The 15,058-nt window shown below is 35.3% G+C and overlaps 1 protein-coding gene across 1 annotated transcript in view; it reads right to left on the bottom strand.

Moving 5' to 3' along the window:
• Nucleotides 1-15,058, bottom strand: part of Trdn (triadin) — a 444,085-nt gene that overhangs the window by 350,836 nt on the left and 78,191 nt on the right. The window contains exons 4-5 of the mRNA XM_045159783.1: nt 6,822-6,983; nt 5,580-5,612 (exon numbers count right to left, since the gene is read on the bottom strand). Coding sequence (XP_045015718.1) covers nt 5,580-5,612; nt 6,822-6,983 — 195 coding nt within the window. The remainder of the gene's footprint in view (nt 1-5,579; nt 5,613-6,821; nt 6,984-15,058) is intronic.

The raw sequence follows: 15,058 nt of genomic DNA, 5'->3' as shown, positions 1-15,058 counted from the left end.
CAGAAGGGCTTGGAGTGATGTATTCCAAGTTCTGAAAGATAACAACTATCAACCAAGGTTACTTTATCCTGCAAAGCTATCCATTCAAATAGATGGAGAAATAAGGTCATTCCATGACAAAAGCAGGTTAAAGGAGTATTTGAAGACAAAATCAGCTCTACAGAAATTACTTGACAGAATCCTCCATGCTGAAGAAAGGGAAAAGCACACAATAAGGAACCTGGGAAAAACAAGCAATACTCAAATTCAAATACTAGTTAACACAAGAGCAAAGGTAGGACCAGAACCACAAAAAAAAAAAAAAAAAAAAAAAAAAAAGGCAAACATAAATACACACCTTTCAATAATATCTCTTTATATCAATGGCCTCAATGCCCCAAACAAAAGACACAGGTTTGAAGACTGGGTTAAAAAGCAGCATCCTACAATTTGTTGTCTCCAAGAACCTACCTTTCTACAAAAGATAGACATTATCTTAGGGTGAAAGGTTGGAAAATGGTGTTTCAACCAAATGGCCTAGAAAACAAGCAGGGGTTACCATCATAATATCTGACAAGGACTTCAGTAGACTTCAGTCCAATGTTAGTCAAAAAAGATAAGGAAGGTCACTTTATATTGATTAAGGGCACACTCCAACAGGAGGACATTACAATCCTAAACATATATGCACCTAAAATGGGAGCTCCCAAATTCATCAAACAAACACTATTAGAACTAAGGTCACAGATAACACCAAACAGTGGTGGTGGGTGACTTTAACACCCCACTCTCATCAATTGACAGGCCATCCTGGGAAAAAATAAACAGAGAGTCATCTGGACTAAATGAGGTCATAGAAGGAATGGACCTAACAGAAATATACAGGACATTTCATCCAACTGCTGCAGAATATACCTTCTTTTCAGCAGCACATGGAACATTCTCTAAAATAGACCATATATTAGGACACAAAGCAAATCTTAACAAATTCAGGAAAATTGAAATAATTCCTTGCATTCTATCTGACCACAATGGAATTAAACTACAAATCAGTAGCAAGAAAGGCTATAGAGCATACACAAAATCATGGAAACTAAACAATACACTACTAATGATGAATGGGTCAATGAAGAAATCAAGAAGGAAATAAAAAAAAATTATAGAGTCAAATGATAATGAGAACACAACATACCAAAATCTCTGGGACACAATGAAGGCAGTTCTAAGAGGTAAATTTATAGCCTTAAGTGCCTAAATTAAGAAACTAGGAAAGAATGTCAGGGTCACATGTTGGGTCATGATATGCAGAGACATTTATTGTACCAATAACTGTGGGCTAAGTTCACAATGCACGACCCATTTACATCAACAAGGAGGGTCCAATGGGAGGGGGTAGATCATACATGAGCCTGAACAATGGAACCAAACTGCCTGTATTTTCTGAAAAGGAAACTGATAAATTAAAATTTAAAAAATGCAAAAAAAAAAAAAAAGAAACTAGAAAGGTCTCAAGTAAATGACCTAATGCTTCACCTTAAAGCCTTGGAAAAAGAAGAACAAGGCAAACCAAAAATCAGTAGACAGGAAGAAATAATAAAGTTTAAGGCAGAAATTAATGAAATAGAAACAAAAAAAAACAATCCAAAGAATTAATGAAACAAAGAGTTGGTTCTTTGAAAGGATAAACAAGATTGATAAACCCTTAGCAAATCTGACCAAAAGAAAGAGAGAAGAGACACAAATTAATAAAATCAGAGATGAACAAGGTAACATCACAACAGATTCCAGAGAAATTCAAAAAATCATAGGGACTTACTATAAAAGCATATACTCCACAAAGTATGAAAATCTGAAAGAAATAGATGATTTCCGTCATTTATATGACCTACCTAAATTAAATCAAGATGAGATTAATCACTTAAATAGACCTATAACAAGCATGGAGATCAGAACAGTTATCATTAATCTCCCAACTAAAAAAAGCCCAGGCCCAGATGCATTCCCTGCTGAATTTTGCCAGACCTTCAAGGAAGAACTAACACCATTGCTTCTTAAGCTTTTCCAGGAAATAGAAAAAGAAGGAATTCTACCAAATTCCTTCTATGAAGCCAACATCACCTTGATACCAAAACCAGACAAAGATAGAACAAAAAAAGAAAATTACAGACCAATCTCCCTCATGAACATAGATGCAAAAATTCTCAACAAAATATTGGCAAACAGAGTACAAGAATATATCAAAAAGATCATGCACCCTGAACAAGTAGGCTTTATCCCAGAGATGCAGGGATGGTTCAATATACACAAATCTATAAGTATAATACATTATATAAATGGGACAAATTCACATGGTCATCTCATTAGACGCAGAGAAAGAGTTCGATAGAGACCAACATCACTTCATGATAAAAGTCCTATAGAGACTGGGAATGGAAGGAACATACATCAATATAATAAAAGCTAATTATGACAAGCCTACAGCCAACATATTACTAAATGGGGAAAAACTGGAAGCAGGAACAAGATAAGGGTGTCCACTGACCCCACTTTTATTTTATATAGTTCTGGAACTCTTAGCCATAGCAATAAGGCAACAGTCACACATAAAAGGGATACAAATTGGAAAGGAAGAGATAAAGTTATCATTATTTGCAGATGACATGATTTTATACATAAAGGACCCTAAAGACTCTACTAGCAAACTGTTAGAGCTGATAATAACCTACAGCCATGTAATAGGATACAAAATAAATACACAGAAATCAGGATCATTTCTATATGCTAACAACAAATACACAGATGAGGAAATCAGAGAATCATACCCATTCACAACTACATCAAGGAAAAAAAAAGCTAAATAGAGCATTCTCAAAGGAAGAAATATGAATGACATATAAGCATTTAAAAAGATGTTCTACATCACTAGTCATCAGGGAAATGCAGATTAAAACTACATTGAGATCCCATCTCACTCCTGCCAGATTGGCCACCATCATGAAAACAAATGATCATAAATGTTGGTGGGGATATGGAAAAAGAGGAACCCTCCTACACTGCTGGTGGGAATGAAATCTGGTCCAGCCATTGTGGAAATCAGTGTGGAGTTTCCTAAAACAGCTAAAGATTGATCTACCATATGACCCAGCTATAGCACTCCTAGGCATATATCCTAAGGACTCATCTCATTTCCTTAGTAGTATCTGTTCAACCATGTTTATTTTTGCTCAATTTATAATATCTGGGAAATGGAACCAGCCTATATGTCCCTCTACTGATGAGTCGATAATGAAAATGTGGTACATTTATACAATGGAGTTCTACTCAGCAGTAAAGAAAAGTGAAGTTATGAAATTTGCAGAATATGGATGGATCTGGAAAGGATTATACTAAGTGAGGTAACCCAGGCCCAGAAAGCCAAGTGCCACATGTTCTCCCTCATATGTGTATACTAGCTACAGAAGATTGGACTTCTGCATCAGAAGGAAAATACTTAGAAGCAGAGGCCAGTAAGTTAAAAAGGAGATATAAAGGGAAGAGAAAGGAAGGGAGGAGGGTACTTAATAGGTTGGTATTGTATATATGTAAGTAGAATGAGATGGGGAGGTAATATGATGGAAAATGGAATTTCAAAGGGGAAAGTGTGGGGTGCGAGAGGGAGGATATCACCATGGGATATTTTATAATCATGGAAAATGTTAATAAAAAATGTGAAAATAAAAATAATTAATTAATTAATTAAAAATCAAAATTACTTACTTACTTAATTTATTTATTTATTCAAAAAAAGAAGAAACCTTTTTACTAAATAGTAAGTATTCATGTATATATAAGTTTGACCTTATTATACACTATTCTGGGAATCAATGTATAAGAAAGTAAAATATTTTTATCTGCTTTCCCTCAACCATTTCCAATGGAAATAAATATGTACATGAGCTCTACTTTCCTTACAGTGACTAAAAACTCATTAAATACAGTTTGATTATGTCTAGTGACTTTCATTTGAATATTTTATTTTTATTCATTTATTTGAGAGAGAGAGAGAGAGAGAGAGATTGAGAGTATCAGGGCCTTCAGCTGCTGCAAATGAACTCCCGAATTAAGTGTTACCTTGTGCATCTGGCTTATGTGGGTCTTGTAGAATCAAATCTTGGTCCTTTGGCTTTGCAGGCAAGCACCTTAACTGCTAATCCATTCCTCTAGCTCCATGTCTAGTGACTTTCTAATGAAAATCAACTTTAATACCCTGTTTATGTCATCAAGAAGCTTACATAAGAATCTAGAATTTAGGGCAGGAGAGATGGCTTAGTGGTTAAGGCATTTGCCTACAAACCAAAAGGACCCAGGTTTGAGTCTCCAGGACCCACGTAAGCCAGATGTACAAGGTAGCACATATGTCTAGCGTTCATTTACATTTACAAGCAACTGAAGGCCCTGGCATGCCCATTCTCGCTCTCTGTCTTCATCTCTCTCTCTTTTTGCTCACATACACTCAAATAAATAAAATAAAATAACTGAATAAAAAAAAGAATCTAGAACTTAAAACTTGAACTTGATGGGTGAATTGTGATTTGAGTTCTTTAGTTGTCACTCTGACTTTTGAGTCAGGTCTGCTTGGCTTGGCTTCACTTGTGCATTACTAGCTCAGCTGTTTTTCAACTTGTGTCCTCGCTCATATGGAGTTCACTGTTCCCATTCACAGCAAAGGATCCATAGTAGATCCTACTGTTTGAATGCACAGTGATCTTGAGAAAGAGTTCCAGAGGCCAGTAGACATTCTGGAGTAAGTAACTCAACTGTCTGCTTGCAGACATGAACAGAAGAACCATATCAATCACAATTCAATAAAGTGTTGGCTGGTCTCACTAACACCAAATATATCTCAGGACGGCCACCTCTATCCCATCCAGAAACAGATCCTGCTACTTTCTGTAAACTCTCTCTGCTTCCTTTTGCCTCTTGAGACCACTCATTTCCTAGGCATGATGTTCTCAACTTTGTATTGGGACTACAAGGGTCAGTCATGGAAGTCCTTTCTGTCCCTACAAGGAATCCCTCTTCACCACAGTTAAGCATTCCAGATAACTTTTTTGCTTAGAGATGCCACAAAATGCATCATGACTGACATCACTATACTTTGAGATGGTTGCATTCCACACAGGGGCTGTTGTCATGTATCATTGTCATCACCTAAGCTGCAAAACATGGACAGTTAAATCATAAAAATGAAGAAAGTTTATATTCAGCAATCTTATAATGGTGAGAATAAGTACCATAAACTCCATAAATGTCTGGCCTACTTCCATGGCCTCAGAATTCCCCATTATTCCTGAAACCCAAGCTCACATTGGTGTGAACATCAGTGAATATGCACACATCCACTGATTAAGGAATCTAATAAACAATCAACTGAGAAACATTGGATTCAGTTCCAAGAAACAAATTTAGTATTTCTTCCTAACTATAAACCTTGTTCTAGACATTCAACAATATTTCTGTATCAAAATGTGTTAAGGCAATAGCAATAGTGAAAGGCATTTTAGTCATGCTCCAAATCAACATGCAATAAAAGAAAAATAATTTTAGAGTGAAAAACCAACCTTTCTTTTTCAAAGGAGGCTCTTCTATTTCTCCTAAACCAAGACAAAAATACTAAATTAGATAAACTTTTCCCAAGGTACAACATGATTTTATTACTTATCCATTTTTTTGCTTTTTTTGAAAGCTATTACATTAAGCAATCATGATTTTTATATTACTTTACTTCCTAAATTCCAATATATAAACTTTGTTTATATACATTCATTTGAAATCATTTCATTTTTATGGATTCAATAAAATTGTGGAAGTGGTCCAAATTATGCATTAGAGGTCATATATCGTATTAATTTCAATATTCTCTTGCACACTATGACTTTTCACTGGGGTCAAAACACATATAAATTCACATCAAGTCACAGGATAGACTCTAGTGAATTTTTCTATTAGCTAAAACAATTCATAATCTTTTATGACTAAGATTAACCTTTATAAGTGTGCTTTAGGGCTGGAGAGATGACTTAGTGATTAAAGCAGTTGCCTACAAAGTCAAAAGACCCAGGTTTGTTTCCCCAGGACCCATGTAAGCCAGATACACAGTGTGGCATATTTGTCTGGATTTCTTACCAGCAGCTGAAGTTAATGGTGCACCAGTTCTTTCTTTCTTTCTCTCTCTCTCTCTTTCTTTCTCTTTCTAATAAATAAATAAACAATCATGTCCTTTAACACATCCTTTAATGTTTTGATCTTTTCATATCTACTTAATAACATCTTATATATAGTTTTTTTCTGTTTTTTATTCATTATATGAGAGCTGTACAATTGTTATGACATTTAGAATATGTTTTTCTTCCCTGTGTCTCTATTTGCCTCCATAAATTTACCCTTTTGATTGTGCTTTTAATTTGTGGTTACTGCTATTTGACTATGATAATAACATGCTTATACATTTATGGGCTTTGTAGTTTTGCTGTTTTTATTTCAATCTTCCTAGAGATAAATTTGAAATTATCTACTTTTCATCAAAGATGCATATAATTGTGAGTATCTGCTACAGGTTTACTGTAAGGTATATAACAAGAGTCCCTGTGTGATAATGCTACTCTAACTTTAGCATTTAATTTTGATAGCTTTTCTATAATGAAAAATAAACTATAAGATTGAAACCAAATAGAGACCAATTTATTTTTGGCAGCATAATGCTAAACTTTTCATATTTAGAAGTGAGTTTATTTTACTTAAGCCTGGCCAAGTGCTACTTTGGGCAGTCCCTGAAATTAGTTATAACCTTGTGCTTTCTGTACCTTTATCAATGTCCTCATCCCCATCATCTTCATCTTCGTCACCTTCTGATGAGATGATGTCAGACAACAAAGAAAAGAAGCCAGAGATCCAGTCTGTGGTTTCCTCCACAGTGTCATGCACAAATTTAAGAGGATCCGAGCCAATCTTGGCAATGGAGCTTGCTAAAGAAGCATGAAGAAAAGCAAATTTTCATAGTTAGTGCCAACAACCTAAGACAATTTGTTTTTCCACAAGATTGGGTATCTCTTAGGTATAATTTTCTTTAGATTATTTTATTACAAATAAAGATTATTTGACACCTCTGGTACAACCATTACAGAATTACCAAATAAAAGGGGGGTTGACTTTGAGATATTTAGAATCTAAACAAGAGTTTAGAACAGCTAAAAGTAAATATATATTTTTATTATCCACGTTTAAAATTTACCCATATGTAGAAATTCAGGTATGGAAGAAATCGTATTTTACATGACAGCATCATGGAGGCAATGACATTGAAAAAGCCTTTAAACAGGGTCTAAAAGTTCACTAAATAGTTGTGGTTAAATCAAGACTGATATCTTATTGTTTGTGAACCACCAAGATAAAATTAGAATTATCAAGGCACTAAGTACATCAAATTAAGCTAAATTCAAACGATTAAACATTTCAGACATTCAAGCATATTAAAATAAAAATATGCTTGAAATTCTACTAGCTTCAATAGATAATGAGAAAACACGGAACCCTTTAAGTCTTCTTTTTATTATGTCCTAGAAGATTCAAAAACATGTTTGTAGAATAAGAGCTCAAATAATAAATATGTAAGCAAATATGTCTCCAAAATGCTTTTGTTTCAATTATAAGAAAGTTGTTCTGAGAATGGTTTAAAAATAAACACTGAAACCGGGCATGGTGGCACACATCTTTAATCCCCACACTCAGGAGACAGAGGTAGGAGGATCACCATGAGTTTGAGGCTACCCTGAGACTAAATAGTGAATTCCAGGTCAGCCCGGGCTAGAGTGAGACCCTACCTTGAAATCCCCCACCCAAAAGAAAAAACACTGAGCTGATTGAGGGTTGATTTAGAAAAAGTGGTGTAAATTGAAAATGATTTTTATCCATATGATTAAGTTTTGGAACTATGATGTTTTTAATTCTAAAAACTATTTCAGTTTTTATGAGTTTTCTCCCTTTGATATAGTTAAGAGATCAAAATTATGCAATTGTGTTATATCATCCAAACATTAAGTACTTCAAAAACAGCTCTTTTGGGCTGGAGAGATGGCTTAGTTGTTAAGGTGCTTGCCTGCAAAGCCTAAGGACTCATGTTCAAATCCCCAGATCCCATGTAAGCCAAACACAATGACTCAAGGGGGCATATGCATCTGGAGTTCAACTGCGGTGGCTAGAGGCCCCGGCATGCCAATTCCTTTTCTCTTTCTCTCATCTTCTCACTCTAACATGAAAAAAAAAAAAATGGCACTCTGTCGGACTTGCCACAAAAAAGAAAAGTAGGGTTTTAATCTGATTATGATAGGAAGTTGTTGGAATGTTTGAACAAAAGAATAAACTGTTCTACTTTTTGATTCAGTTTAGAGGTATAAAATTACACAACTGTAAACAAAGAGGGAGTCAAGAGACAACCATTAATATTGAAGAAGAAAAATCATGGTGATTTTCCCTGTTCCTTAGCAGTGTTTTCTTTCATTAGATTCATGAATTCCAACAATGCAACGAACAGTATAGGAATAAATGTCTGAAGTTTGTTTGTGGAATGTGCAATGACAGAGAATTCCAGGATAATTCCAGTGTTTTTTCTTCTTAACTATAAAAATGGCATCTCCTGAGAAGAATGGAAATGAAGAGAAGTGTACTTGCTACTTCTATAATTGTTTTAGTTTTGAGGGTGTGTGAAAAGTAAAAATCATTTTAGATTTAGATTTTTCAAATGTTCATTACCTGTTAGGTATCTCCATGGAGATATAGGTACATAATTTCAGTCTGAGCTATAATAGACAGGTCTTACTTAAAGCTAGCAACCAGGTAGCCCAAGGAGGTTTGAAGATAATGAAAACCATGGCATTCAAGGAAATTACTCAGGGGAAAAGATTCAGAAAGAAGGCAATATGCAAAAGAGAAATGCATCAGAGAAATGGCAATAAACAAAAATCCTGAGAGAAATGGAGACAAGAGAGAATGAATGAGCTGAGAAATTATAAAGTACTAGAAATCAAGAAAATCATTTCATTTCAGGAGAAGAGAGTAAACACACAGCAAATGACACAGTAGGTCAAATAAGATGAGGCCTGAGTGAGGACAGACAAACCTTTGGATTTAATGTTAACGATGTCATTGAAGACCCTACAAAAGCAATTTAAATAGAGTTTATTCAACTATGTTTTATTGAAAATGAGGAAGATTAAGTGACATTTGAAAAGAGACAGAGACACTACTTAACTTTCTTTTGATAAAGAGAAATATTATAAAAGCAGGAGTGTTCCTGGGGAAAATTTTGATTTCATGTTCTTTCTGGGGAAAATGGTTGAGCATAAAGGCCATTTGACAACCCTAAGTTTGAAAAGAAAACTAGTGTAAAGAGACAATTCATGATTTATGGGCAATGTACCTTACTTTGGAGGCTTATTTCACTACATTCGTGTGAGCAAAAATAGTCCTGAGTGATGAGACTAGATCTTAGAGAGCAGAAATGAAATGAAAATTTTATAGTTGCAACTGAGAAATTTAAAAGAATTATAAAAAAGAACCTGGATTGTACTGGCACCATTAAAGGCACTTTCAGAATTAAAATATATCCAGTGGAAGAGTACTGCAAATGGAGTTTTATGATTTGAATAGATTAGACTCTCCTTCTCCATTTCTTTCAACTTGTTAACTGAGGAACTTCACAATGAAATCCAACAAAATCAGTATCAATTTAATTATCCCAAGCCACTTAAACACTCTGCATGCACTCAGCAGTTCTGAGGGTAGAATAGAGTCTGGTCAGCCTGTCTCCAGGAAGTTAATGTTGTTGGCTTGAAACTAGTTTCTGACTTTTAGCCATGTAGATTAAAAATCTAATACATACAAAATTACTTAAGGTGCTACTTAAACTTTATTATTATTTTCTGTTTTCAGTCACAACATCTAAACCGTATTGGTGACTTTAAAGAGAAACTACTACATAATGTAAATAAAACTTTCACTGATGCCCTTTCAAGAGATACCCAAATAATTTCTCGTCTTTCAGTTTTTTATCAGTTAAAGAATAAACACAAAAGTGAAGATCATCATAAAAGAAGTAGCAATTCAGTATATATTTCTATGATCCAAGGAAGAAGGATGCTATTCTATTTGTTTCTTTTATATTTAAACATTGAAGTACAGAGATTTGTAAACACACACACACGCATATACATACATATATATATATATATATATATATATATATATATATATATATGCCTATGTTTACGTTGTGAGCCAAGTTTTATACCTATGTTTAGGCCTCTAGACCAGTACTCAATTCCTATGCTATCAAACAAAAACATGAATTCACAAGTAGCTATAAAGTAAGACTGTGGTTAGGTATGTTCTTGGAAAGGATTTATAGCTCTTACAAATGGACACATGGTATTTGTACCCTAGGAATATTAAAGGCTAAAGTGCTACATCTTTCTTGAGGACAGGTTGCTGACACAGTGAGGTAGTAAACCTAATGAAGAAGATAAGAGTATGAGTGTATGATGACATTGTGAAGGAATAGAATGATAGTCTTGGAATCATCTCTAGCACTTCTGTTCATGAGATAAACAAATGTTCCTTAAAGTTCAGTTCATCTGTAACATTACACTTCTTATATTAAATTCTACCACTACAACAAGTAGAAATAGCCTAAATCACTGAGGTCAGTAATTAGATGGTTTTGGCACTGATAAAATAGTGCCAATGGAAGTAAAATAACCAAGAACAGTTTAAAATTTAAAATTGCTATTTTTTCCTCTTCTTTTGAAACTAATTACACACATAATTATTTCTAAATGGAAATAAAATATTTCATTTAATTTCCCTTTTAAGAATTAGGTTATTTTCACAACTACTTGCTGTAATTGAGAGGATGAGACTTTTGTCTAATCTACAAAATTCAACAAATCCTCTGATTTTCCAAAGTTAGTATTCTGAATTAAGACCTCCACCCTGCATTCCTGTTATTCCTATACTCAATCTTGTAGTACTCCAACCTGTATCACTTCCAGCGCTGGCAAACGATAATTAATAGTAGATAAAAAGTATTGAGTGTCCTGTGTGTCAGTTTAGTAAGTTGTAAAGGTACAATAAAAATACTTCCCTAAAGTTTTGGTTATTATATGAGAGATAATGTCACCAAAATCACATAGCTCAGAGCCTGGTAACTGATGAATATAATGTGGATAAATAAGAAAAGTTGTCTTGTTAATGACCCATGGGCTCTTCCAGTTCACTGCAGAGGACCAGGGACATCCACTCCCATCAGCAGAGGATGCCTGCTCTTGCTCTTGACTATCTCCAAGGTCTGTGAGATTTGACTTGTGTCCATCATTTGAGACAACTCTGAATGTATAACATAAAGTCCCTAAATGATTTGACCCACAAATATACTGCTGCTCTCAGGCTTTTATTTCTTTAAAAATTCCATGAAGGGTGAGGCCTACTCCAAGCTCATGTCTGCACTAGTCCATGTGGTACAAGAAGACAGGAGTGCTGGACATTGTTATGACTATTTTTGCAGTGAGTCTCTGCCTGGATTTCATCAGTCCTCACAAGCACACTGTTTTCCAGTAAACTCCTGTGTGTAAAGCACTTAAAGAAAATGAGGGACCTGGCAAATGACAGGTAATTATTAATCTCATTTCCAGAATCATTTAATTCTAACATATAGCAATAGTCTATAAATGTATGTTTCTATAAGCCTTACCCTGCCATAATTTAGTTTCTATGTCTTCACATGCATCCTTGGTAAGAGCTATGATCTCCACACACTGCTTTCTTTGGGACTCACGAAATTACCAGTCTTATTACCTATCTTTACCTATACCTACAAAATTCAGACATAAACACTTGTATTGAAAGTAAAGTGAGAATTGTGTTGTATAACCTACAATCTACCTAAATTAGGAGTTCCAGAATCATGAAAGATCCTCAAACCTCAAAGGAGGTAGGTGGCATTTATGAGGATTTTATACAAAGTTGGCCTCTGGACTACACACAAATATGTATCCCCCACATACCCCTGTACACACACAATCGTGCATATATACATTATACATGATATACAACACTACATTATAGGAAGAAAAATATTAAAAAATGAAAAATAGAGGCCAGAGAGGAAAAAGACTTGAGTTAAACAAGACTGGAATGTGAAGCCTTTATGTCAACATAAGCAATTATTTTATTTTGACTACTAAGGGTATTTTTCAAATATAGATGAAAGTGAGCAGCATATTATGTAGAATACCTGTTCCTCAAAGTGTATCACACAGTTTGATCAGAAAATTAGATTCACTATGAAGAACAGTGAGTAAGCCCCTTACTACTTGGATTATTACTTCTATAAACTACTTCAGCATGTGGTTAGGTGGTATTGGACTGTGACAGTGGTAGAATACTAGGGTACAAATGGTTATTAGAGGGACCATGCAATTTGCAACACACAGTGGGCTGAAATTCATGAAGATAAGCTGCAGCTTTTTCCAGTGCTATGACTTCAAGACTGCATTCTCAATGGTGGGAGTGACTTTCAAGATAAACTGCTGCCCTCCTTCATGGAGCTGAATAAGGATCTGACCCAGGAGTAAGCAAAGCCAATGGAAGACCAGGCAGGAGCTCTTTTTTATTACAGGCACAACTACTGTTCCATGCCAAGCAGGTGAGCCAAGAGATCAGTAACAACATGTGTGCCCAAGTGTGCTGGTCCCTGAATGACCTTCTAAGGGTAAAATGATCATGTCCCAGTTTGCCTTGTACTTTCCAAATTTGGCTCACTCACACTAAACCTGAATCATGTAAGAGAAAGAATTCTGAAACTGCATTTTCATGCTCATAAAAGGGACAAAATACAAATCCACTATACTTCCCTTCACTAAGCATCAACCTTTAGTCAATTTTATTTATTCTTCTCCCTCCCCTGCATTTTTTTTCATTTTCTTTACTATTTGGTCAAGTACTTGAACATGGGCCATAGATACAAATTTATCTTGGTGTGCATGTCCCTTCCAAAAGGAATTTTGACAGTTCCTTGATTGTAGTGAAAAACTGTCCAAAGTAAATTCTGCATATTTTTTATGCTGGTCTGGAACCATGTGTTTCCTAGGAGAATCCTTATTGGCAAGTGGCATTTCAGGACTCAAGCATCCAGAAAAGGTGCTCACTACAAGAAACAGTCATTGCTCAGAAGCTTTGTAGATAGACAGAAGCATAAATTATGAAATTTCAGAAACTTATGTTTACCTATTTTATGGTGTGTGAGTGCACAGAGTACGTAGTATGGTGTGTGATGTGATGTGTGTACCCACAAATGTACAGGTGTGCACATGCATGACAATAACAACGTGTCCAATGTTCTCCTCTTCACTCTTCTGCCTCTTTCTTTGAGTTAATTTTTCACTCCGCCCAGAGCTGCTGCTTTCACCACATTTTCAGTCATCAATCCTCAGTGATGAATAGTCTCCTTTACTCATCACCTCACAGAATTTATGCCTATTTTCCTTATTTTGTGCTTATGTTTCTTCTCTTGTTTTTGAAAATCTTGACCTTTAATCCTGAAAATTTACTGTTTTTTTTTTCCTATGGTATGCTGATTGCAATTTTAGATTACATGCCAAACTTGCTACTACATATGACAAATGAAGTTTTAGTTGTCTCTTCATTCTTGGGCTATGCCCTATTAAAGACAGTCAAAAGTGTATTTCAAAGACATTGAAAGTAATGTTTGCTGTTACCTAATAAACTGATACAGAGTTAACTTGTGGAATGATTCCACAATTGGGAGATTATTTTTATCTTTCTGGGCTCCTGTGTAAAGCATAAGAACATTTATAAGGTTCTTAAGTTAGCCTGATGACAGAGTACAAAACAGAACTGTTGTCAGCTTCTCCCCCTGTGCTCTGCTAGCCTCCTCGGTTTAGATATACCTTGCTCAAAAGCTATTGGTTTACCATTTTGATATGTCACACACAGTCATATTTGAAGGAAAAGATCCAGAATTTTAGTTAAAGTAATAATAAATTAAAATTTCATTTTAGAATCATTTTGCCTTAGCCTAAGACAAGGAGCAAAGGAGTGATACAAATGCTTAAAAGGAAGCAGTAGCTACTATAACAATGTTGAGTAAACCAAGGCAGGAGTCTTAGATGTGAGCTAGACAGAATGGAGATATCTTTACCAGATAAAGCGGGTGTCTGATCACTGAATGCTTGTGGGGGAAAGAGAGAAGCACAGTTTTCCTATGCTCTTAACCTCAAAAGCCAGAGGTAGAGAGAATGCATGATCTCATTTTCAGTATGTGCTTTCTGTTTTAAATTATTATTATTATTTACAAAATATTTTGTATGGATACATTATGTGTTGGTACCCTCTTTTCCCTTATCCCTCCCTCCATTCCACTGGAGACTCTCCTCAGTGGGGTTGCAGGTATTCCCTATGGGGTTGTAGGTTATGCATTGTCTTGAATAGTCACATCTACAGAGTCAAACAGTGGAGCCACTATTGACAGTTATGGGGTGAGGCTGGAAAGAGGAGTTATGATTAATGGGTCTAGAGTTTAGTTCAGTTTAGCAAGAGATAATCAGGAGGGCTGAGCACTACATGTCATGTGAATATCCTTGTACAACTAGAAATATCAGGGAGATTGGTACTAAAGATGGAAGCCATTGTCTTTGGAGTTGACTTGCAGACCAACTTTTTGATAAAGATCTCAATGAGGGGAAAAATAAAAATGTTGGGCTGGAGAGATGGTTTAGCTGTTAAGCACTTGCCTGTGAAGCCTAAGGACCTGGTTTCAAGGCTCAGTTCCCCAGGACCCACGTAAGCCAGATGCACAAAGGGACACACTCGTCTGGAGTTCGTTTGCAGAGGCTGGAGGCTCTGCCACACCCATTCTTTCTCTCTCTCTAATTGTCTCTTTCGCTTTCTGTCTGTCACTCTCAAATAAATAAATAAATAAACAAAAAAATGTTTATAAGCATTACTGAAGGAAAGTCACTGACACTCA

This window comes from Jaculus jaculus, chromosome 9 (assembly GCF_020740685.1).
Source record: "Jaculus jaculus isolate mJacJac1 chromosome 9, mJacJac1.mat.Y.cur, whole genome shotgun sequence".
Classification (NCBI taxonomy): Eukaryota; Metazoa; Chordata; class Mammalia; order Rodentia; family Dipodidae; genus Jaculus; species Jaculus jaculus.
Note: the sequence above shows the minus strand (reverse complement) of the source record. Positions and strands in the feature narration are given on the sequence as shown.